Source organism: Falco rusticolus, chromosome 4, assembly GCF_015220075.1.
Source record: "Falco rusticolus isolate bFalRus1 chromosome 4, bFalRus1.pri, whole genome shotgun sequence".
Classification (NCBI taxonomy): domain Eukaryota; kingdom Metazoa; phylum Chordata; class Aves; order Falconiformes; family Falconidae; genus Falco; species Falco rusticolus.
This window is the reverse complement of record NC_051190.1, coordinates 98,847,583-98,871,611: the sequence shown is the minus strand read 5'-3', so window position 1 is coordinate 98,871,611 and position 24,029 is coordinate 98,847,583. Positions and strand designations below refer to the sequence as shown.

Genomic DNA, 24,029 nt, shown 5'->3' with positions numbered 1-24,029 from the left:
TTTTTCCCTTCCAGTATTTTTCATGATAGCTGAAGGGGGTTGGATTAAAGACATAGGCCCTCCACTCTACAGCCAGTAAACTCTTCCTTTTTGCAGTACAAATATACCAAGACTGAACTACCCTTCCACTTTGCACACAGCATCCAGGTGGAAATGGCAAGCACTCTGTTGTGTCACAAGACCATCAGCTCACTAGTGTGAAATCTAAATCAAATAATGCTGAAGCAGTTCAAGTGTGCTGTTAACACAATTAATTCTGCAATACGTAAGTCAGCATAAGCATTCATGTGAGCATCTCAGCAGCATTTAATAAACGTGTTTTAACTCTAAACTAAACTTCTGGAAAAGCTGAAGGTGCAGGAGAGCAACAGTAGTTGTCTGCAGTCCAGGTCACATCCTTTTACTGTATACTGCATATCCTAGCCAGAGTGTCAGTTTGTGCAAATATGATACTTTCTGATCTATTGATATATTTTGATACTTGGTTTTTTATATGCCTGGATCTTTCTTGATATCAACATCCCTTAAGGCAGGTTGGCCAAACTTCTTTTCAACAGACACCCACATAGCATCAACGTGCAGGTGACCCTAAGTAGATTCTCTTATTTTGATGGTATGATGAAAAAGATTTGTCATCTTTCACTTCTGACTTCTGTATTTTAAATATTGATATCCTCATTGTATTGAATTCACAGTGTGGTCATATAAAGTGCCAAGATGGATCCTGCATTTTCAGAGGAACATAATGAACCTTGGCCCCCATCACACAAAATCTCAGGTGGATGGCTGGCTTTCCTTCCTGAGTCCCTGCCCAGGAATGAAGCTATCCCTACATGCGTGTGTTGGATTAGGACTTTACAGTATCGACAGTTACACAGGGTGACAACATAGTTCATTAAGCAGACTCAAAGACTACTGAGAAATGGCATATATTAGAGAACGTAATGGCATACAGCATGTATGAGAGAGAGTCTGTAGATATTTTGATCTTTAATTGAAATATTAGCTAACAAAGGTACTTAAGTTTTTAATGACTGATAAAATCAAATGCACTCCAAATCCACCATACATGATCCACCAGAGAGTAACAAGAATCAGCACACATGTATTGCCATGCCCTTCCTTGCACATTCCCACACACATGGAAAATCCTTCCTGATACAGTTATTGACAAACAATTCCTCATTTAATCTCTGCAAAAAGGCCGTTTGGCAGGTACCACCTTCAAGATTTTGACAAAAAAGTACTGGATTAAGAGATTACCCAACAACAACCAAAAAAGAAAGGCAGATGATGGCAGATTCCTTTTTTTTTTTTTCCTCACAGAATGCTGGCTCCTCAGAGCAGCAATACTACCTTCTTACATATCAACGCAGAACTTGCCAAGCTGAGACTCCATCAAGGATAGTGATGATGAGAGAAAATATATACAAACAGTGGTACAAGGGATGAGATGGCAGAGACCCTTGGGTTGTTAAGTGGATGCTGTCTAGGAGTGGTCACTTTTTGACATTAGTGAAACATATCCTCCCCCTCATTCTTGACACTTAAGCGAGAGCAGTTTCACTGTGGTTTGAGAAAGAAAACAGAATTTACAAATTATTTGTATATTTCTTCATAGAACCCCCCTGATAGGTTTTCAGGTTTTCTTTCTGTCTCATGTGCACTGTAATCAGATAGCTTCTATAAATAATCAAATTAATCCTATAGCATAAAAATATACAACCTGGTATCAGATTTCTTTGCTATTTTTTGGTGATGCCTCAGGTATGAAGACACTGCTGGCTAGCCCACTGTAATACTGTTCTTTATAAATGTCACTGACAGAGATAAACCTGGTGAAATTATGAATCTACAATCATACTGTGATATGAAAGGAAGGATTTTTTGAAGTTTCTAATATGCCATTCCTTGTTAGGTTCAAATGATGCAGCAAGTTTCACAAAAATACAAGCAGATTATTCATTGGAATGGAAAATGCAAAATCAAGGTATTCCAGCATGGGGAAGTGGCTGGAAAAGGTGGAAGCATCTAAGCGTAAATAGTGAATTTCCAGAAGGTTTTCCCTTGACCCCTAGCAAAGACCAAAACCCACTGAAAATACTATTTTTGTGAATAGTTCATCAGAAGTCAAATGTAGCACATCTGGCCCTCCTAAAACAAAGTGCTCTCATATTAAGCACTAAAGCTCTTGTGAAGAAATCTCTACTTTTCCACAGATTACTGATAGCTTGCACAGCTCCTCCGGCATGCTTTGCCAGCCTGAATGCCATCTAAGCATTGACAGTCTTCACCACATGAGATGGGAAATTGAGAACAAGAGACTAAAGGCTTTCACAACTATTTGTCAGTGCTAAGGTTCATAAACTGATTTATCTTTACATTTATCCTCTAGTCTAGCAGTTGTTAAATTAAATATGGGTGAACATGTTTCCCAGTGGTTTTCCTAAGAAAACCAAAACCAGAAAACAGATTTTATTATCTTCTACTGCAGTATCTATCACACCTATACACCCACAAAGAGATTTGTGACATTTGCTGTTACGAAGACTCAGGATGCAGGGAGTACAGATAACACAATCTAACAGCCAGCTGCTGCATAAAAGGACATTTCCGTTCCCCCTCACTTGCTATGCGTTCCCATCACACTGTCTTGTGTTGGCACCAACACCTGTCTGATGTCTCAAGAGAGGAGACAGTTCAGGAAGCAAAACTAGCAGAAAATTAGCCCTGTGAAACGCAGGGAAACTTCCCTGCTACTTAGCTCCCTGAATCAGGCCACTGCAGGTCCAAACACATACCAGTAGCAGCACAGGGATGGGAGGCAGAGAGAGACTAATCAGGGGTGTAAAACACGGCCGCCCCCTTGGCGATAGCTAGTCACTAGGTCGGATTAGCTGTACCATCAAACCATATGCATGCTTTACCTTCCTCCTCAGCCAGGCACGGCTTTTGCTGCACCTCAGCTTGAACACACCCTGCTGCATCCTCAGAGGAAGCAGAGGGTGCCAGCCCAATGCTAGCCCACGCTTCATTTCAGATTTCCACTCAAGTAGCAGCATACCATACCAGCTAGGAACTGGTACTCCAGAGCCTACCATCCTACCGTTTACATTTTAGCATAAGCGTTATTACATTGATTCCACAGTTAAAAGATTATTTTTTAAATTATTTCAAGCTGGCATTGTGTAAAATGTAATACTTCGACAGAACACTGCTGCCACCACTGCCTGCTTTCAGATGGCAATTATGGGTGGAAAAATGGGCGTGTTAAGTCTTCTGCCTTCTGGCTGTAAAGGTCTGAAATTACAGCAACTCTTAGTGCCCCAAAGCTGATAGGAAGGTTAAGCTCCTAAGGAGAACTAGGGCCCATGCTGTGGCAAGGACTCCCCCAGAATCCTCTGCAAGCTGCTCTGCACCTAGGGGCACCTTCTCAATTTCCTTAAGCAGGCATATGCCTAAGAGTTACCAAATTAATAGTTCTACTGCTTGTGCTCTGCAAATGTCCAAGCAGTTTGCAGTGCTATCACCTTCCTGTCACAGAATGGAGGAAAGCAGGTACAAAGGAGTAAGGGTAAGACAAAACACTGGGTGACTGGAAATAGAAGTCTGCTCCAAACCCTTGCATCACCCACAACTCACTTCAGCTTTCCTTTCTCCACACGAATAGTGACTGCTGCATCACTTCCCCTATATGCAGTAGTGCTTAATTCCCCAATCTTTATAAAATGCACCAAGATGCACAGGGAACAGCATCATGGCAAGACTCATCATAGCTACAGGACAGACACAAGAGGTGGACAGGCATGGTGCAGAGCACACTGCTAATGTGGGCGAGGTTTTCAGAGTCCTCCGGGTGAACCCATACCTGAGCAGAGGCATTCAGCACGCTGTGTCTTGCCAAAAGTTAGTCACACGGGTCAGTGATAGACAGCACAGTAGAAACCTGTCCGCTGAGCTCATGCTTCCATCATGGCAACGTGGCTTTCTGGATATACTCCTTACATTACAAACAAACATTACTTCTGCCAGTCCATGCCTCCAAGCCATTCTTCAGCCAAACGTCCTCTGCATAAGTATTGAGGATCGCTGAATTTGAGAGAGGAAAAGAAAAAAGTAAATACAGGAATACTGAGCTTTTTTTCCCTGCATCTAACATTTTACACAGCAACAATCTTAACCATAAAAGTTAATGCAATGCATTTGCAGAGAACTACAAATGCTGTGCATCAGCATGTTTTCACAATTTTACATAAAAATAAAACTAAAAGCGGGAGGCAAATCCAAGCATAACTGCATAACTAATGCTTCCTTTAAAGTGCCAACTGAGACATGTCTTCAAATTTGGATCTAAGCCTTCGGAGGCCTAAAATGTTGCTGCTACTTTCCATGGTTTCTACCGAGTCTGTTCCAGATTTAACAGCTGAAATGTTTCTTGGTACTCTGCTCCTGACAGGTATTAAGTTTCTAATCCAGAGTTGGTCATTCCAGCCTTACAGCACTGTGTTTGCAAGGGACAAGTGACGCAGGTGCTAAAAGCAGCAAAAAGGTATCGGGTTCACATTCTGCAGCCTGATACTCGGGGCTATCCATAATAATGCAATGAAAGTATTTTACCAGCTGCTGAAATTTAAAAAGTTTAGCTTCAAATCAGGCACAGCACTGTACTTAGCTGCCATTATTAACTTATCTACCACAAAAGCTGAGGCATACAAATTGTCTGCTTAGTGGCATATTATTATCAATGCTGAGCCTGCAAGTCACAGCATGGTGCAGCATGGAGGTATGTCAGCTTTCTGGGCAGTAATGGAGTACCAATGCAAGGGAAAGCAGCACTATGACAAAAGGAACATCACTCTTCCACACTGAACTGTCCTGTGTCACATCTTCCATGCGACCTTCTATCAACCAAAGGGGACAGCAGTAGGAGAGGGGCGCCCAGGTGCACCAAGGAGGCACAGAAAATGAGACTTTGCTACTGAATTTTCTCTCTACTTTGGTAGTTACTCCTATCACAAAAGGGAAAGTGTCATTGATCACATGGCATTCTTGGTGTTACCAGATGAACTGTTACGCTTGCAAATTTTAGTTCTCAGGGATCTCTGTGCGGGATCAGATCCTGTAAGCGCACAGAATGTCAACGGTAGTAGAGAAATACAGGGAGAACACAGCATGGCAGAACATAAAAAGAGGATTCCAAGAAATCTCTCAAATGCAGGACACTCAACTACAGTGATTCAGTCACTGCTATAAAATGCTTTGCACAGACAAAGAGTATTTAATCTGTGATTAATGTGACAATGGTATCTAACCTTTTTTTTCAAACAAGGTGAGAATTATGGATGAAAACACTAAGTAACGTATTTTTATGGACACAAGTTAAAGAGCCTGTCAAACAGTTCACAAAAACTTTTCATTTAAATGTTAACGTATACAAACATATGTAATTTCAAGAGAAAGTATCACAAAACAAAATGATACTAAATATATCAAGAACACAAATATGCTTACTTTTATAATAGAAACCAATGATTATTTGATGGGTAATTCTTGTTTGGGCTCACACCTCAGCAGTAGGAACATCTGTCTCCTTTTGATGGCTGACCAACGAAATAATCACAAATGATGTCTCATGCAGTTACGTATGACTCATATGACAGTCTGAGGCTGTTTATTCAAAATATCCTGCCTCAAAACTTTTGACAATGCATTTTTTAGCCACGGTGAACTTTTTAAAAACACCTATGTTCTTTTCCAGAGCTAAAGGTCACTACGGTACCTGAAGGTACCCACTGCGAAGCTTGTTTTCCAGCAGGTATTCCCTAGGCTTCCCTACGAGGCAGGAAAGCAGCTGGAACGCTCACACCCCCATCGGAGATCCTAGACAGAGTGGTTGTTCAAGTTTTACTCACTCAACCACACCACTTCCAAGATGAGAGTTAAATTACTTCCTTGCAACCTTTACAACGACAGTGCAAATGCACGGCGCTTTCCAGGGTGCGGGGAGGCAGAGTCTTAAGTCATCTCGGTCCACGCTAAAGGAACGCGAGGGCTGGGAGCCGGGCACAAACCGAGCCGCCGCTCGGCAGGCCGAAGCCCCCTGAGCCGGTAGGCCCGGCCGAGGCCGCTCCAGCAGCCCTCTCAGCCTCCCGCGGAGCGGCTCTCGCAGCGCTCTGTGGCGACAGCACCCCCGCCCCGGGCTCCCGTCCCTGTCCCTGCTTCGCCCCGCGGCGACCGCTGACAGGAAGGGCCTGCCCCCGACGCGGGAAGCAGCCATCAGCCTCCCGAGCAGCCACGGTCGGTGAGCCCCGCCCTACCGGCCCCACGCACGGCTCCCCTCAGGGGCGGGCGGGAACGCAGGCGCCCCCCGCACGCGGGGCAACCGCCCTAGGGCGCACGCGCCGCGCCGCTCACCCGCACCTTGCGGCCCCCCCTCCCCGCCCGCCTCGGCCAATCCCCGGCCGCGCCGCCGCCGCCCCGTCCGTCCACGCATTCTCACGTCGCGACGTCAGCGGCTTGCCCCTGGAGACTTGTGACTGGCCGGCGGGCACTTCCTTCCCGGCCGCTCATTGGCCGGAACGCTGCGGCGCAGGCGCGGGAGGGGGCACGGCCGGAAGGCCCCGCCCCCTCTTCCCTCAGCCCAGCCCCGCGGCGGGCCGCCTCCCCCTCCTCTTTTTCGGGCCGTGTCAAGCGGCGGCCACCAACGTGGAGCGCGGCGGCCTTCTTCCGCCGGGCGTCGGGCGGGCTCCCGCGGTCCCGGCCAGCCGCAGCCGTTAGGCGGCCGCGCTCGCTCCCCTCGGCGGGGGGCGGCAGGCAGCGGGAGGCCGCGCCGCCGCCGCGCGGGGGCTCACCTGTTGGCCCGGGCCGCCGCTGCGCTCTCGCGCCCACGCACACCCCCCCCCCCCCGCCCCGCCGTTGGGCCCGGCCGCCGCCGCCGCCATGGCGGAGACCGAGGAGAGGAGCCTCGACGACTTCTTCGCCAAGCGGGACAAGAAGAAGCGGAAGGAGAAGAGCAGCCGAGGGGCCGCCGCCGCCTCCAGCGCTTCCAACGCCGCCTCTAACGCCGCGGGGGCGGCCGCGGCGGCCGGGGGAGCCCGCCCGGCTGATGGTAGCAGCTCTGGGGCCGCCGCCTCCAACGCCGGCTCCGCCAAGACGGCGACCAAGGTGCGGCCGGGAGGAGGTGCGGGGGGAGGGGGGGTGAGCGGGGCCGCCCCGTCGGGGCGGCGGTGGGGGAAGGGTCAGGGCTTCCTCCGCCGGCCCGGGCGGCGCCTTCCTGCCGGCAGGGGGCGCCGCCGCCGCCGCCGGCCCGGGGAACGGCACGGCCATGCGGGCGCCCTTGGCCGCAGGGGCCTGGCGGGGCGGCCGGGCCGGGTCCCCCGCAGCGCAACGGCAGCGGGCGGGTGCCCTCGGGCAGGGCGCCGCTGGCGGGGGCGCCACTCGGCGGCTCCGGCCCGGGCGGGGTCCCGGCCGGGAAACGCGCCCCGTGTCCGCGGCGAGGGGAGCGGGGCCGGTCCCTGCCTGCGCCTTCCGTGCTGCCCAGCCCGCCCCGCGCGCTTGGCCTTGGCGCTCGGTGGCGGCCGGAGCCCACCGGGGTCCGTGGCCTTTGGGCCTTGGCGGTAGGATCACGCTTGGCTCTGCAGACAAAAGTACGCTGCGTGCTCAGCCTTTCTGCCAGGAAGGGGCTTACTGCCAGAATTTATTATTTTTTTTGTACCATTTTACAGTGAAACGATGAGTGCAAGAGATGCTTGTTGAGTTAGCATCTTATAGATGGTCGTGCTGTATATATTAAAATAAATTTTGTGAAATACTTTGCTATTTCCTAATGTTGCTTACCCTCGGGAGCTTGACACCTGCAGTAGCTTTCTAAGTAGACCAAGGTCAGCGGTAATCTTTCAGCTGCTCTTCTGCTCGTTTGCTTGTAAAATAATACCTGGGTTTGACTGGAGATTGTACTTGGATTAGAAATAAAGATCATTAAATGTGAAAGGTACATCAGTTTGGAAACTGATGTTTCCATGGAGATGGGGATACAAGAAATCAGTGAGTCTACAGCTCTAAAGTCTTTCTGTATTCCAGAAGACTGAGTCTTGAGCAGATGGTGCAATAACACCAGGTCACTTTCTACTGCTGCTGTTCCTTTAAAGCAGGTCAAAGTTTTCCTGCTAGAGGTTGATAAGTAGAAGAGCTTAGGGCAGGGCTTTAAAAGAAGCTGTATTGCCAGCTGTTCAGTAGAAGGGGGGCTATACCATTGGCAGATGTAGAGTAATAATAACTGCATTTCACGTAGAGTATAGGAATTACGTAGACTACTAATTAGGCTGTGTGTGTCTTAAGCAGTTCCCATGTGTTCCTAGTCACGGCTTTATCTGCTCTGTTCCATTTCTTAATAACCCCAGAATCTGCTGATTACATATTAGGGCAAAATTGGCACCACTGGGGTGGGTTCCTCTTTCCCAGAACACATAATCAAACTCCTGTTTTAAAGCCTTGAAGTGGTGCTTTCCAAAGGCTGGTACTCTATTTTTGTGTACCAAGATCACTATGGTTTTGAAGCTGACCTTTTTACTATTATAAGAACATTATTAAGAAAACAAGGAAGGCTATAAATGTGGTTGTGAATATGAAAAAGTCAAACGTAATGATACTAATCTTTGTCATAAATCCACTGTAAGCTGTTCCACATGTTCTTTGCTTTTTGGCTCATGAAATACACGACAGAAAAGTAAATCTAAAGCTTCATGTGCATTCAAACTGTTACAAAAACTTACTGTTAGTAAAAGGGAGAGGTCTTGCCCTTGTATTCCTTAGTCTTGACTGCATGGTCCTGTTCCCTACTTTGTGTTGTCCCTTGACTTCCCACTGGGTTTTTGCTGAGGTGATGTGGTTTTCTGTTGCTTGAACAACTTTTTTGCTGGGGCATTTCTTAGCTGTTCTAGTGAATTAAAGTCGGCTCACAAGTGCATCCTAGATCACATATAGTAAGTTAGGGGAGGAGGGAATGGACTCCTTTGCCCTGTTGGCAGTGGTGCACACAGATTGGTTTCCCATGGAACTGTACCTTCACCCTTACTTTTCTTTGTATTACCTTAATGTTGTTCTTGTCTACTTTGTCTAAAGTAACAGTTTACACTTTTCTTACAGGAAGAGGATGATTGGAAGGAGTTTGAGCAAAAGGAAGAAATCGATTATAGTGGTCTTAGAGTTCAGTCCATGCAAATAAGGTACTACTGTTTTTTCTTTTTCTCTCTAGTATCAGCATTACCTATGTCTAAAAAGCATGTTCTTTCTTCAGAGCTGCCTCCCTGGAGTCCAATTAAACAGTGGTTTGGTATGTTCTGCTAGTGTAGAAGTCTGCTGTGGGGCAAGTTCGGTTTGACTATTCTCTGCCAATTTCCTCTTCATTTTTTAAATCTCTGTTGATATTCTAGGTCTGTTTTGGTTGGAACTAAGATTTTTATTACACATACTTAACATTCCCCTCCATAAAGATAGTAAAGTAGTAATTTCTATGAGAGATTACTGCAGGACAGTAATTCCCATAGAGACCCTTACAGCAGTCAAGTGAATCTGACGCAGTGTATTCAGCATGTCAGTTTGGGGAGTGAATTCTTGAACAGTTGCATTTGTATTTCAAAAGAACAAAAATGTAGTTGGTAAAACTAGTGTTAAGAAAAATGTAAGAGGAATGTTTCATCAGGTCAGAAAAAGGATTTTTACATCCTCAGTCTTAGACTGAAGATGTCACATAATCCTCATTGTCCAGGTATTAATGATGTTTTATCATCTCGCCTGTAACCACTGCAATAGGTGCTTTCTTCAGTGTTTGAGCAGGTCCTGTATGTTCTTTGATTTGTTTGTTTTTAACACATGCTCCATTTCAGTTAACTAGTCCTTTTAGGTCATTTGCACGTATTTGGTCCACAAGCTCTCCACACCTTTGAAGTGTCACAGCAGATAATCACGTGTCTTAATAGGCAAGAAATGAGTAGGCTGCTGCTTCACTGACTACTGGTACTGTTTGACTGAAAAGCAAGTACTTTGGTTTTCCAGACAAAGGCCAACATTCTGAATGCTTTTGATGCTGTGGCAGATGGAAGTTTCTGTCACAGGATTTTGTAACCACTCAGGTAGTGGATTTGGGAGAGAGTGGAGGAGCAAATGGAAGAAAAACCCACTGGAGGTTATAAATTATCCAGCTTTGGAGATCTTTATGCTGAAAGTAAGACACAGAGTATCTTGTGGGGGTGGATGTTACGTGTACTTACTCTGTTCTAGTTAGTTGGTAGGCATCTGCTTTTGACTGTAGTTTAAAACAGAATAGTAGTGTGCCTAGGCACTTGGTCCAGCTTACTATGAGTGTTACTGTATTTGGATGAACAGTGAAAGGCTGTTTCATTTTCAGACACGATAGGTATTTTTAACTGTTCCCTGATAATTACTTACATAGAAAGCTTATCCAATCATGCTTAGTAGGGGTTGCTGTATTATGAACTTCTGTATTCGTACTTTGCTACTGCTGTCAAGATCAATGTCTTGGGTTTTTTTAACAGCCTCACCCTCCACGTATGTCTCATTATAGCGCACAGCTTTCTGTAGTAGCTTTGTCTAGCAAATTATTTTGAGTCTCCGACTATTTCTATGTAAAATAGAAGAGTCTAAATAAAATAGTCAGGCTTTGGCATAGGACTTCCTTACCTTTTTAAAATGGGCTGGTTTTCTCTTTGTATTTTTTTTATTGCTTCAAAAAAATCTTGAGTTGGTTTGTAGATTATATTTGTATGGGTAGTATAAGAGTGTTTCTCAGGTGGCTGTGGTTATACGGAAAGGGAGCTCAGGACTTGCTTTCTATCACTCCTCTTCCGCAACTTCTTTCTCTTGACTAAAGCATTTTATGGAAACAGCATTTGTAGCCCATTCTTGCTTTATCTTCTTATCACTTCCCAATGCATGACTATCTTAGTAAGAAAAAAGTCTTTAAGTTTAAAATATGAAATCACTTTTTTGATCACTTAGTACAGTTTGAATTTGTCTTATTTTTAAGAACTTTTTTCCTTCTCAGTTGCCAAGTTATGTAGCAGTGTGCCAGAAATTGTTCAGATGGAAGTACTAATACAGTGATTGCAGGACTAACATAGTCCGGTTAAATCTGGTATCTTCAGTACAGTAGCTATGAAGTCTGTCTTGTCTATGGTGATTGTGGTTCTAAAATGCTACTTAGCATTTCTCTTTTGTAGTGAAAAAGAAGATGATGAAAGTGAAAAAAGAGAAGAACCTGGTGACAACTGGGAGGAGACTGGTGGTGGTGTAGACAGATCATCTGGTCCTTGGAACAAGTCAGCTCCTGCACCAGCACCTGTCGTTGAACCAATTGGTAAATTTAACTTGGAGTTGTTGCTTTTTCCAGTGGGAAGTGTATCAGGTTGAATTAAGCTACTCAGAGAGGGCAGAGCGCAAGGAACAGTTCCTATTCAGGCACCTTCATACTAATGGCTTGACATGTGAGCGAATGAGGAAATTGTCCCGTGAAAGGATCTAAGGAACTGAATTGATAGTACTGTCAGATACTTAAAACACAAGTGGAGGGGTTTTATTTCTGATTTTGGTGGAGGGTGGGGAAAGCATTCAATCTTGGAAGGAGATTTCTGTGCTTTGCAATATATCAATTGGAAGCTTTTTCCATTGATCTAAAAATACTGCTTTGACAATTAAGTGGATGTTGAGACAATATCTGATGTCCAATATGGCAGTTCTTGAGTAGGGTTCCATAGTTAGTGGTATGCTTTGCAAATCAGTGTTGCTTCTTTATTAGCAATGTTGCAATTTATTAGCATCAGTGGTGATAAACTACTTAGTCATGACCTGTTCAGACTATTCTCTTCCATTGAGAAATTCATTGAAAAGTGGCCTGTGGTGGTTTTTCCTGCCTGTACAGGCAAGGAGGTAAAGATAATTAGTGTTATTTCATTGTAGATTGTTACCTTAAATACAAACTACTTGGATATTATATTCTGCATCTGGAGAAGTGCTTTAAATTTGGTGAATATACAGTTAGGTGTTTAAATCTCTAGTTTTAAATGTAAGCTGCTACTAAATTGCAAATAAGAAACACAAAGTTGTCATCAGTGATTTTGATTCCCTGAACTTTGAGGTAATACACTGGAGTCACGTTTTAATTTGACTGCTAAAGTATAGGTTAAATTCTGTGATGCCTGATTTCCTGCCTTGACTGAAATACTTTCAGAGCTTTTAAAGGTGCAAAACCATACTTTGTAAGACTTTAAAAAAAAAAAAAAAATATTGTGGGTTTTTTCAGTTGTGAATGCAAACTTACTTTCTTGTCTGTATCTTGTTCTTATAACCAGTAACAGAAACCCCAGAACCAGTTCAGACTGGTGGTGTATACAGGCCGCCTGGTGCCAGGGAGGGCGGCAGGCCACGGAGAGCACAGCAAGGACCACCAGAAATCTATAGTGATACGCAGTTTCCATCACTGCAGTCCACCGCCAAGCTTGTAGACAGTCGAAAGTAAGTGCATTTCATTAATTTCCTAAGAGACATATTTTAACTGCCTTCTCTAAGTTTTTATTTTGTTTCAGAGCTTAAGCCTGAATCTTTCCACAGAGGAAAGAAATAACTAAGAAATTACTCTGTTTCCCAAAGAGATATGGGAGAGGGCTCAACTGTATTTTCCAAATCTAGGAAGGGCTTCCAATGAAATAACTTTCACAGGATGTAGCCCAGTAAGATAGCCAAACAAGGGTGCCAGTTAACTTCTTCAACTTGCTGAAGGATTTCCCTGAAGCAGAGTATTTCTGCTCTTGACAGCATCTGGTTCCCTGAGATACTTACTAGCCATAGTGGGGCTCTGTGTTAATACTGTCAGTAGGATGTCTTGAGCGCACTGTCCTCTCATTAGAGATGTAAAGGTAACTTAAGTGGAAGAACGGGGTTTAATAGAAATATAAATAATTAAACTTGCTGTCTGAGCTGTGGTTTACAATGATGAACCCCCCTGGTTTTACTGACGTGATCTGTATTTTGTGGTGCTGAAGACCTGAGTCTCGCCCTGCTTTTAAGTCCTGACCTTTATGTAATTAGAAGACATAGCTAGGCCAATGTAATTCACTTGGGTTTGGGGGCTTTTTGAGTTATTTTCTCTGCTTGCTGTGTTACTGACTATAACAGCCTGACAGAAGCTTTTTGTTTCTCTTTTGAGTTTTTTTTGGTGTAGCTTTGCTTGGCAAATGAGATAAGCTGTCACTGATGCTTTAGGGTTTGAATGGTGAAAATTGAGCTAAGATGAAATTCCGAGTGAGCATTCTAGAAATGGACTTCTGCTTTCTAAAACCTGTTTTTCATAAATGCACTTAAACTTTTGAGACTGTTAATATTGAAATTTAGAATGTAACCTGAATTGTACTGGGTGATGAGCTTGATTCTGGAGATGGTTTTACAAGATTTGCTTGGGAATGTTTGACTGTTCTGTTATCTCTAGACCTTAGTGTTCTGTTTATAATGTTTTTGTTGGGATGGGGTGGAAATAGACTAGAAGTTCAGTTCACAAGCTAGTGATAAGATATTTACTGATTACATTTATTTTCCCTTAGGGATAAAGAAATGGAGAAGAGCTTTGAAGTAGTAAAACACAAAACTAGAGGTAGGGATGAGGTCTCAAAAAACCAGGCACTTAAACTTCAGCTAGACAACCAGTATGCTGTGCTTGGGGATCAGTAGAGCTGCATACACATTACAATTAAGGAATGCTTTTATGGTAACCCTTCTACTAAGGTAACTAAACTACAGCTAACGGCTATGATGAACATGCCACCTTATTTCTGCTGGATCTACTGCAGCAAGTGCAGACTACTTTTGACATAAGTGATTGGTTCTCCTGCACTATGGAAGCATAATATGTTACAACTTCTTCATTGGATATGGGGCAAATTAATGTAAATGGTTGAACAAGAGTCATCAGTGTTCTTTAATTGCTCAGAAAGATACCTACAGCCAGTGGTCATTTCAAAATCTTTTTATGTTCAGATACTGAGCCTTCGTAAAGGTTGACTACCTCAGACTTGCTGCACTCATTGTGGACACCATGTGGATCACAACTTCTGGAAGAGAAGGTTACAGCTGTTTTAGTGGCCATCTGAAACTTGAAACCAGCTCTACTGGATTCCTGTCAGAAATCCCGCAGAAGTCAGCCATTTGGTTCCAATTTGCTATAACAAAGATTTAAGTGACCTTAATGACAAACCTGTTCTGTTCCCCTTCTGAGGAATCCTGTCATGTGTAGCCATAGCCTACTAGAGACTTCTGGAGCGTACCATACCACTCATACTATCAAAGTATAACAGAGCTGTAGTTTGTTTACCTTTTTAGATAGCTGTGCTGATAACTGCAAAACAAACGAAAACTCAGTATCAGATTTGAGGAATGATGGGTTTGAATGGTCTGTTTGCATTAGCCATTTTCATGTTTGTCTGTTTAAATGTTTTTTTCTATTCTCCACAAAAAAAAAGCCTGCCTTGTTTCTGGTATCAAATTGCAGTATATTAACGTGAGATGTTGTAATGAAATAGGGTTTATTTTGTTTTTTATCATAAGTTTGTCTTTCTTACCCTAAAGCACTAAGACTTTAGAGTTTTGATTTGACAGAGAGGTATCCAGATTCCAACTAGTCTTCAGAATTTATCTTTAAAAATGAGATACATGGCAGTAGCGATACTAGATAAAATTTTCTCCTAAAAGTAGTTGGTTGTTGAAGGGTAATGGTTAATTGATAACCAGAATAACTTAGTATGCAGAGGGATAACTGAAGCTGGTAAGCCTTATTTGTTTGGCTACTTCTGTGAAGCATGCAGGCTTTTTGAGGCAGAAATCCTCTAAGGAAAACTCATAGATGGTGTTTATTCAGTCAGGAAGTTTAGTAATAGTGGAAGGCAGTGACTTCTTTAAGTTGTTGTCATCTCTGACTTAATTTAGTGGAAGTAGGCAAAATGGCACTGATACACTAAAAATACAGGACATTGTCCGTAACTCTGATTCACTGAATGAAATCTGTCAAGTACCAAAAGTGTCCTGCTGTAACTTCTCTTCTCTGAATTATTGCACCAGAAATGAAGTAAAATAGTGGCGTGCTCCAGTGTTGAGGTTTCTCAAGAGTAAATGCCAAAAAATAGACCCAACATCTGTAAGAGTTGCCAATGGCAAGAAAAACAAGGGAACAAAACTTGCTTACATGTGTGGGAGTACTGTGTATGTGCAGAAGATGAGGATAGTGCAGGAATTGCCTAGCTGGGTTCCCTCTGACTAACTGCTGACTTGCTTTAAATCTACTTCTCTGAGGCCAATGGGAATTTTGCTGTTGACTTCAGTGCGGCTGGGGTTCCGCCTGGTTCTTTTGTGCACAGGCTAAAACTGGCCTTGGCCTTGCAGAGTTAATTGTCTCTAAAACTTCTGCTAGAAGCTGCTATTAAAGAGAGGGCTCAAAAGACTATTCTTAAAGTTGGAGACTTCATTTGGAAACAAAATCCCACTGAAAGACTGATACCGATATCTTGGACTCTGAGCCATGTATCTTCCTTGAAAATTCAACAGCAAAACCTGTTGATTTGTCACTAAAGATTTCTGTGGAATTTGTGGTAAATGGACATGTCGCTTGATATGGTAGAAATGTGAAATCTTAAAAACTCTTTTCCTGATGCTTTAAAGCTATTGAGATCACCAATGCACATGAATCTAGTTTTAGTCTACTGTATGAAGGGTAGATGAGACTGTCCATTGTACCATCTTTATTTGAGGTTTTGGGCATGAATTCTGGCAGTTCAAGACAACCTTGTAACAGTTTCAAATCAAATAAAATGGAAATATACATGGATTCTGGAGTCTAATGAATCTTTACCTTAAGTTCTAGCTTATGACCATACAACAGCTGAGGAAACAGAACATTTAGATCCCTTTAAGGGACAGGCCATGGGGTGGGTAGTCAGCCCTATGGTCAGGTGGCCTATGTTTAAGAGCTTATAGCAGTGCATATTAATAGGACTTATTCATACCTAGAAGTTTAGTTTGCTGCCTCTCAGAGTGTCTTCCTACTCCCACCATCTAGGACTAGTTTGAGATTGTGAATTGAGTATGAATGAAGCTTTGATTTGCTTTTCACTTGAAAGTAGCTCTGCTAAATTAAGGAGGGGAAAAAAAAAGAAACCAAACTTCTGCATGGTTGCTGTCACTGGAGTCCATCAGCTACTGATAACTAGAAGTGTTATTCTGGAGGCTTTTTTGAAGTGTATCATTCCAGGTTCTTTCTGGAGGCATAAAGAAAAAAAAAAACCAGCCAGAAATGCCACCAATTTCCATAATACAGAATGTTAAACTATTTTGAAGTGTTTCTTGTGTTAAATATTGCTGCCAGCAACTATCAAAATGCCAGTTGTCAGTATCTTCCTTATAACAATTGATTGTTCTGCATACCTGAAATTTTGAAAGTCGGTTCTCTGTGGAAGTTCAGTATGCTTTTGAGACTCTGAAGTCCAACTTTATCTGGTTTGTTGCATTCATTCAAGGCATGCTAAGAATGTCCATTTCATTCCTTTGAAAAGCTTGTTGAGGGCTCATGCCATAAATGAAGGATTATCAGTTGTAGAAATGAGATTCTTGATACCAGTCAGTAAAATGCAGTTTGCTGCTTCAGGAACTTCCTTACCTGTAACATGCTGTTACGGTGGGTTAGTTACTAATTTCCAATGTCCAGTACTTACTGGGAAAGGAACAGCTTGGATTTGTGGTTCTTGGTGATACAGTCTGTATTTAAGGAATGTTAAAATGCCAAAAACTAGGTAGCTTTATTGAAGTTGGACTTCTCAAATGCCTGCCGTAGGAATCTGGCATCTGTATTTACTTGAGCCGATGATGAATGTAAGAGAGGATTAGTTTTCCTCCCCTTCCTCCCTGGTTTAGCTGTGCCATGTTTAATCTTACTCACAAATGAAGATAAATGGGACAACTAAAAGTGACTGTCTCCTATTTCAGTTTTGTCTTTGTAGCTAGCTTTACCAGTCATGTCCACAGTAGTTCTCTTACAAAACTTACAAATAGATGAATGGTACAAACTGTGTTAAGACACCTGACACCACAGGGACTAGGGGGTTTGGTATCTGACTGCATCTTTTGGCTTCTTGGAAACTTTCACCACAACAGGCTGAGACACCTGTGCTGTTCAGGTCAAGTAAACAATGTAAACTTGACAGGGCTGCACATCTTGGAGCTTTTGCAATAGTTACATCTTTGTCTGTCTTGTTTCAACCTGGTTGAGCAGTTACGAAGTTGCTTGTGATTTTCTGTCAAATACCATAACTAAAATAGAGCAGATAATTCCTTTTTAAACTAAGAAGGCTTCATGTCCTTAAAAAGTGTTTATTTACAAGGCAGTAATATTATTCTTTCCAATATTGATATGGTCAGACAAATTAATATCTCCTATTTTACATGAGCAATTTGTATCAGAGGCCCAAGAAACTAAATCTTACCAAAACTACCTCAAGTACTTAAGAGGTTTTTACGAATAGCCACAACCCAGGTTTTGCTGTCTGACTGTAATTTAGTTACTGAATTGTCCCTCTGTTTTCAGCTTACACTTTCACAAACTGGTTTTAATGATAGTGGGTTTATTTGGGAATGTAAGAAAATAGTAACATGCATATTTAAATTTCAGATACGTACATTAGGTATGTAAAAAAGGGGAGGAAATCTGACATCTGCTGATAAATTTTTCAAAAAAAGTTAAAAAGTCAGCTTGTCTGTATAGAGATTCATATAAGAACCTGCAGGCTCTAACAGATGGAAGAAGAAATGACAGCAGAAAACAGAACTGAGGAGTCTAATACCAGTTTGTATTGGTATTAGAAAATGAATCTTCTGATGCATGATGAAGAGCAGATGTCTTCATCAATTTGGATAAGCTGTAACTATCATGTATCTAGAGTTTGGCTTTCGAAACACCAAGTGTAGTTCTGCCATGTTCTGTTTGAAACAAAATAAAACATGAAGGAAGATTTTTTGTTTTTGTTTTTATATTAGGGAGAGTGGAAATTATGCAAATGAAACACGGGAGGTATAAAAGAGGGATTAGGAAGGCAGTTCTCTAAATGATAGTATTAAATGCATAGCCTGAGGTAGGGAGCAGGGCGTTAAGTGGTTGGATATAAGTTCTGCGTGGGTAAGCACTGCTTTCACAAGTGACAAATCCATCTGACTAGATCAGCAAAAGCGTTTGAAGTTCAGTACTTGGGGAAGGCATGCCACTTTATCTTTCCCCTTTAAAAGAAATTAATCTGGAAAACCTGTCCAGAGAGAACGTAGAATTTTGCACTGGTACAAAGCTGTCTAACCAGTTGCCTAAAGAGAGAACTGGGAAAGGACAGATTCCAAGATAGTTCAGCAATCTTATTAGGAAAGAACTAGGTTTATATTTAAGAAAACTTCACTCCTGCATGATAAAAAGCTAAGACACTGATTCAAATTGCTATGAAGATATTACCCCTTGCATCTTTTAATGGTACGTATATCATGGTTTATGTTCAGTTGCTTAGAATAATGTTGATATAGCAAGGTTAATGAAGTTCAGTGGGCTGCTTAGCCTGAATACAAATATTTAAAATATATCACAGTATTAATGAGTCACCAGAGAAAGTAGTGCATCTGGAATACTGGAATGGAAGGTATCATCTAAGACAACTGCATGCACTGAAAAGAAGTAAGCCCATTTTGTAGCAAGAGCAGAGGATGAAGAGAGTTGGTGTTCAGGCTTGGTTTTCCACTGAGCTGCTGTGTTAACTCCAAGTAATTTAGTTACAGTATCCTCTGTTTCCCCAGCTGTACCAAAACCCCTCGACAACCTACCTCACAGGGATGTTGTGAGGCCAAAGCTGTTCTTTGTCAAGGGCTGGGGCTGATGGAAGGTGCTAAAGAGGACTAAAAATCTTTATTAAAAGAACTTTATATTAGCTTTCATTACAGTATTTTAATACTACTTTGGGAAAGGCTTATTTCTACTGAGTGTAATATACATTCTGTTTAAGTATTATGGCATCAGACATTTTACTATGTATGAGTAAGGAAAAAGTTCAGGCTGAGTACTTTAAACTGCTATTTCCTCTCTAATTATCTGTGTGACCCAAATGGTATAGTAATATGAGGCTTTTTGGTTTTATGTGGAATCCATTAAAATCAATACTGCTACATTTTGTAAACCCCATGACAAATAAAATTGTGCTCACAGTTGATAGCCATGTCTTATGTGGCTGCTTTAAAGTTTGTTCAAACTATGTGAACTGGAAATGTTCACTCCTGAAAGCTTGTATTTGTGTCAGGCTACCAAGCTGCATTTTGTAGTAGGAACAGAGTTTTCTTCCCCTCTTCACAGTAAACACATCCATCCTGTTCTTTATCCTTTCCCATACTTAAGTTGAAGTAGCATGCAGGTACAATGGAGAGATGGGAGACAGAGTAATCTTAACATCAAACCTTTTAAAATCTAGTATTAAGGCAGGCTGTGGAGGAAAAAGATGAATAAACCAAAGGGAAATAGTTGCCCATGGAGGAGTGGTTTCTATGAAACAAAGAAATTATAGAGCTGAGAGGAGTGGGGTGGGTAAGGAAGGAATAGATACAGAAGAGGTGATTCCCCTATTCAGTATTATCTCCTGTTTTACCAGTTAACTACAGCTGAAAATGCAGAAATATTTTTTTTTATGAATATGCCCTTTACTGCTGTTGCTGATGTTTTCAAGGTTCATCACTCTGCTTGTACAGTAGACCTCCAGATAGAAGCAGAGAATGTGATGGTGGCATGCATGCAGACAAATTAGACCTCTGGTGGGTACTGGACAGAGATGAGGCCCAGCAGCTATCTTTTCTTACTGGTATTTTTATCATTGAGCACCTCTGAGGCAGTTGTTACATCAGCTGTGACAATTCTCTTCCAGAAATTACTACTGTTCAATTTCAAACAACTACTGCAGTTGCTTCATAAGAGATATCTAACTAGCTGAATAATGAGCATTAAAGACTAACACGGAGCTTTTTGGCATAATTATGGTAGTGATGATGAATGATACTGAGGTTAACAGACTGGTACATAGCTTAAAATGACTGAGCTATATGTCATGTTACATGGTGGGGAGAATGTATATCATCTATTCTTTTCCCACCTTAACAAATAAACTACCTTGGTCTTACTGTCTTTCCAGCTACAAAGGGCTGCTTCTGCCATTCTCTTATCACTTTCCTCCCTGTATTTTTCTAGTTTGTCACTTTTCTTAAGATGCTGATGAAACAGCAAATAGTCATTGGGGACCTCTAAGAGAAATACATGCTGTAATATTTTTCCATATTGTTCTGTCTTTAATACAGCCTAACATCTTACTCGCTTTCTTGACTGCAACTACACATTGAGCAGATGTCTTCATCAAGCTGTCCATGGTGATGCCTAGATCGTCCCCTTGAAAGATCACAACTAATTCAGAATCCACCAGAGCATGTATGAGTGGTTTAAAGCCTTTCCAGTATTCATTGCCTTGGGTTTATTTTCTGTTGACATTCGCTTGCTACTGAACTGCCAAGTTTACAGAATTAGTTAGCTTACCCTGACAATCTCCATCTTTCCCAGTGCTGACAAACCTAACAACTTTTTATGGGCACTGGCTTTTGTCATCCGATAGACCGAAGTCTTCAGTATTATGTAACTCACTCCTCTTATCACTGATAAGCATGGCATGCTCTTACTAACTTTTACTCAATCTGTTCTGGTTTTGTCTCCTATCTTCTGTATTGAATTTTCTTTCTAGCTCATTTATGGCATTGATGTCACTGCGTTACGACTGTCTGCTTTATTTCAAATAATTTGCCTACAGAAAACTGATAGTTAAAAGTGTTACCACAAGCTTCCTTTTTTTTTTTACTTAAGTCACTTATTCTCTATCTTTTTCAGACTATGTACAACCATAACAAAATGATTCAAACCATAAAAACAGGCTGATAAAACAAATGCATTGAGAAACACGTAAAACTTAGATTAATGTGAGCTCCCAGAGCTTAACTTCATTGGTTTCTATGGAGTTATTTCTGTCACTTAATCAGTTTCATTAAAACCTGATTTGAGATCTCATTTGAAGTCTAGATGCAACAGCCAGAGTCAAGTGCAGGTGAACAAGCCCCACAGCAAACTTGTATTAAATTCTGCATTACTCTGCTCCTTTGTTTGCAGCAGAGATGAAGCAGATTTATTACTTGATCTCTGGCCAGCAACCACATGGGCTCAGCCATGCTTGGTGTCTAACATACCTGTTGTAGTATTTAACTGGACACTGAAATTAAATTGCAATACTTGAGATGAAGATGATTGCAGCAACACCGGAGGGCAGGCTTAGTCTTTGTGGTTTGTTTCATCTCTTTGCATTCTTATCTTGTGCTTTAAAGATTGTACAACTGTAAATAAGGTTAAGTCTGTAAATGCTGACTGCATTTACCAGTAATGCTAAGTTTATAAATACAGAGGGGGTGTCATAAAGCAAGACTCAAGCCTGTTAGGATGTATAGCCTACCACTTAAGAGCTGCATTGTCCGAGTATCAGAATACTGTATCATCTAGATCAGCTGCTTTCCAGTAGTAACGATGACAGGAGGTTGAGAAGAATGTACCTTGGATTTTGCATCCAAATAAATTGTATCAGTTAGGTGTTCTATTAAAGCACTTACTAGTATTCTGTCAAAAAATTGTGGCTGCTCTGGGGTTTATAAAGTTGGCAAATTGCAGCTGAGGATTTTTGTTAATTTTGAGGGGGTGTAGGGGGGAATAAAGCAGATGCAGCAATATCTGATAGTTGTTAGAATGTAGGACTTTGCACCCTCTCCCACACATCTAAAAGATACCTCTGTGCTGCTGCACTCACCAAAGCCCTGTCTTGCCACTGTAAATCCTTACTGTGTTTTTTGCTAGCCACTCAGTAACCTTCAGGACAGACCAGTTCTCTGGCTGTACACTGTCTTTAATCTGGGAATTGTGTAAAAGGCAAACTGGCTTTGTAAACTCGTACAACAGTGTTTTCTAGATAATTGATTCTTAAGGGTTTTTTTCTGAAAAAAAAGCCCAGCAAAAAATTTCTTCATTTGACCTTTCTTCACCCTAGAGTATTCCGTACCAAGAACTTCTAGTCAGGGGCCTGAATTATTCACCACTTACTTAGAAAGCAGCTTTAAAAGCAAGAACTCCTGATTCTTGATCACGCTGTATTTCTTCAGTCAGGGTTCTAGCATCACAAACATGGCTCCACCTGTGGCAAAATTGTTTAGCAAGTAAATGTGATCTCCTTGAAGAGTTTAAACACTCAGAGGCTACACAGGAGCCCAATTCCCATAGAATACAGCAAAATGAAGGCAGTAGTGCTGGTTGCAGTACAACACAGTTCAGCTACAAAAAGGAATGGCGTTGCAAGACTGGTAACGTGCTAGCTCAAACAAAACTGTCTTACCTGGACAGCAGGGTCTAGTCTAAACCATTTTGTTTTCTAATGAAGAGATGACTGAGTGAAGACTAGTAAAGACATCTCTTTAAGTGAAAAAATACGAAAGTTTGCTTTCAACAATCTACCAGAATGTCTCACCACCAGACTTAACCTGAAGAAACAAAGATAAAGCCATTTGAGTGCTTATTGTAGCGCAAAAGGAAGAATTATACTGTCTGGCTGGGAAAATGGTTGGCTGGCAGCCCACTGAGCACAGCAGAAACTCTTTCAGCAGAGTACAATGTGATCTATTTGAATCCCTGTGTGGCCCCCACCATTAACACAGGAACCTAATGGTGCCTGTATATTTATATAATTATATGTTTATAGTCATAATTTAAGTTCAAAACCTGAACTAAATAAATATATATTTTTTGTCAGTAGATTTTTTTACCCTGTTTACCTATCATGGCTTCTGCATATGACAACTTCTAACTGTGCAGTGCACACACCTGTTGTTGTCCTTTTTTCCCATGTTAGAGTAATGGTATCAAACTCTGTAAAGCACTTTTGTGATGTTTCCTGTGAAGAAAGCTGAAGGAAATAAATTTATCTTAACAGCACCAACTGAATTTATACCTCCAAGTTTGTCTCACTTTTGTTGTGTTCACGCCTCTCTCCAGCAACAGCCGTCAGTGACAGACAGCAACATGCTGGTTGTCAGGGTGTTGTTCTAGGGTCAGCACAGGAGAGGGTCTGGCTCTGGCTCTAACAGCTGTCTTCTGCCTCTGATCCCCCAGTGCTCCCTAGCTGTCTGCCCTTCCTTCCTTCTTTCCTTCCCCCTTGCTGCCCCTGGCTCACAGCCCACGTCAGGGCTGTGGCCTGGCCTATTTGTGGTATATGCCTACACGCAAGCTGACTGGAGAACAGCTAATGCTCAGATCCCACATGACTAGTTCCACTGGGGGTTGGTATGTGTCTGATTTTCACTGCTCCCCTTCTGCCCTGCCCCCCAGGGTTTGCAGCAGCTGCAGGAACTGTATGTCTCCAAGACTTCCTTAAAGCTTAGCTAAAGTGGGTCAGGGAGTGGTTTCTTATCTGTTGAGTGAGAATAGCAGCACTACCCTTCCATAGCAGTTTCTTGAGGACTGGGAAGAAGAAAACAACAACAGTAAAGTCAGGACTTTCAGGTCTCACCTACTAATATCCATACCTATTGAAACTGCCTGTAATACAAAGCAGCATTTTGGAGGCAGAACAGAAAATTGCCAGTGACAACAAAGTTAATGCCTTAAATCACATTTTGAATTAACAGCATTCTTTTCAGTATGTGGACTTGGAGCAAGTTGGAGATGTTCAGCATCCACAAATGGCACCAAGCCAAGAAAAGCAAAGCAGGTTTAAGACTCCAGTTGCTGCAGCTCAACCTAGCAATCTTGCCCCAGCCTAAACCCCCACTGATTTTTTTTTAAAAACACTTTTAAAAAGAATCAAATCCCTCACATTCACTGGCATCTTTTG

At 42.2% G+C, this 24,029-nt stretch overlaps 1 protein-coding gene across 5 annotated transcripts; it reads left to right on the top strand.

Moving 5' to 3' along the window:
- Nucleotides 1–6,881: 6,881 nt before the first annotated feature.
- CDV3 (CDV3 homolog) lies at nucleotides 6,882–23,140 on the top strand. 5 transcript variants are annotated; one of them, XM_037383334.1, is made up of 6 exons: nucleotides 6,882–7,164; nucleotides 9,145–9,224; nucleotides 11,238–11,374; nucleotides 12,366–12,528; nucleotides 13,611–13,660; nucleotides 20,419–23,140. In XM_037383334.1, exons 1-6 carry the CDS (start codon nucleotides 6,940–6,942, stop codon nucleotides 20,421–20,423), a joined length of 660 nt encoding a protein of 219 aa, XP_037239231.1. In that variant the 5' UTR covers nucleotides 6,882–6,939; the 3' UTR covers nucleotides 20,424–23,140. The 5 variants fall into 5 exon arrangements, with proteins under 5 accessions (XP_037239231.1, XP_037239230.1, XP_037239232.1 ...); XM_037383333.1 differs by lacking the exon at nucleotides 20,419–23,140 and adding an exon at nucleotides 14,044–19,291; XM_037383335.1 differs by lacking the exon at nucleotides 13,611–13,660.
- The last annotated feature ends 889 nt before the right edge of the window (nucleotides 23,141–24,029 follow it).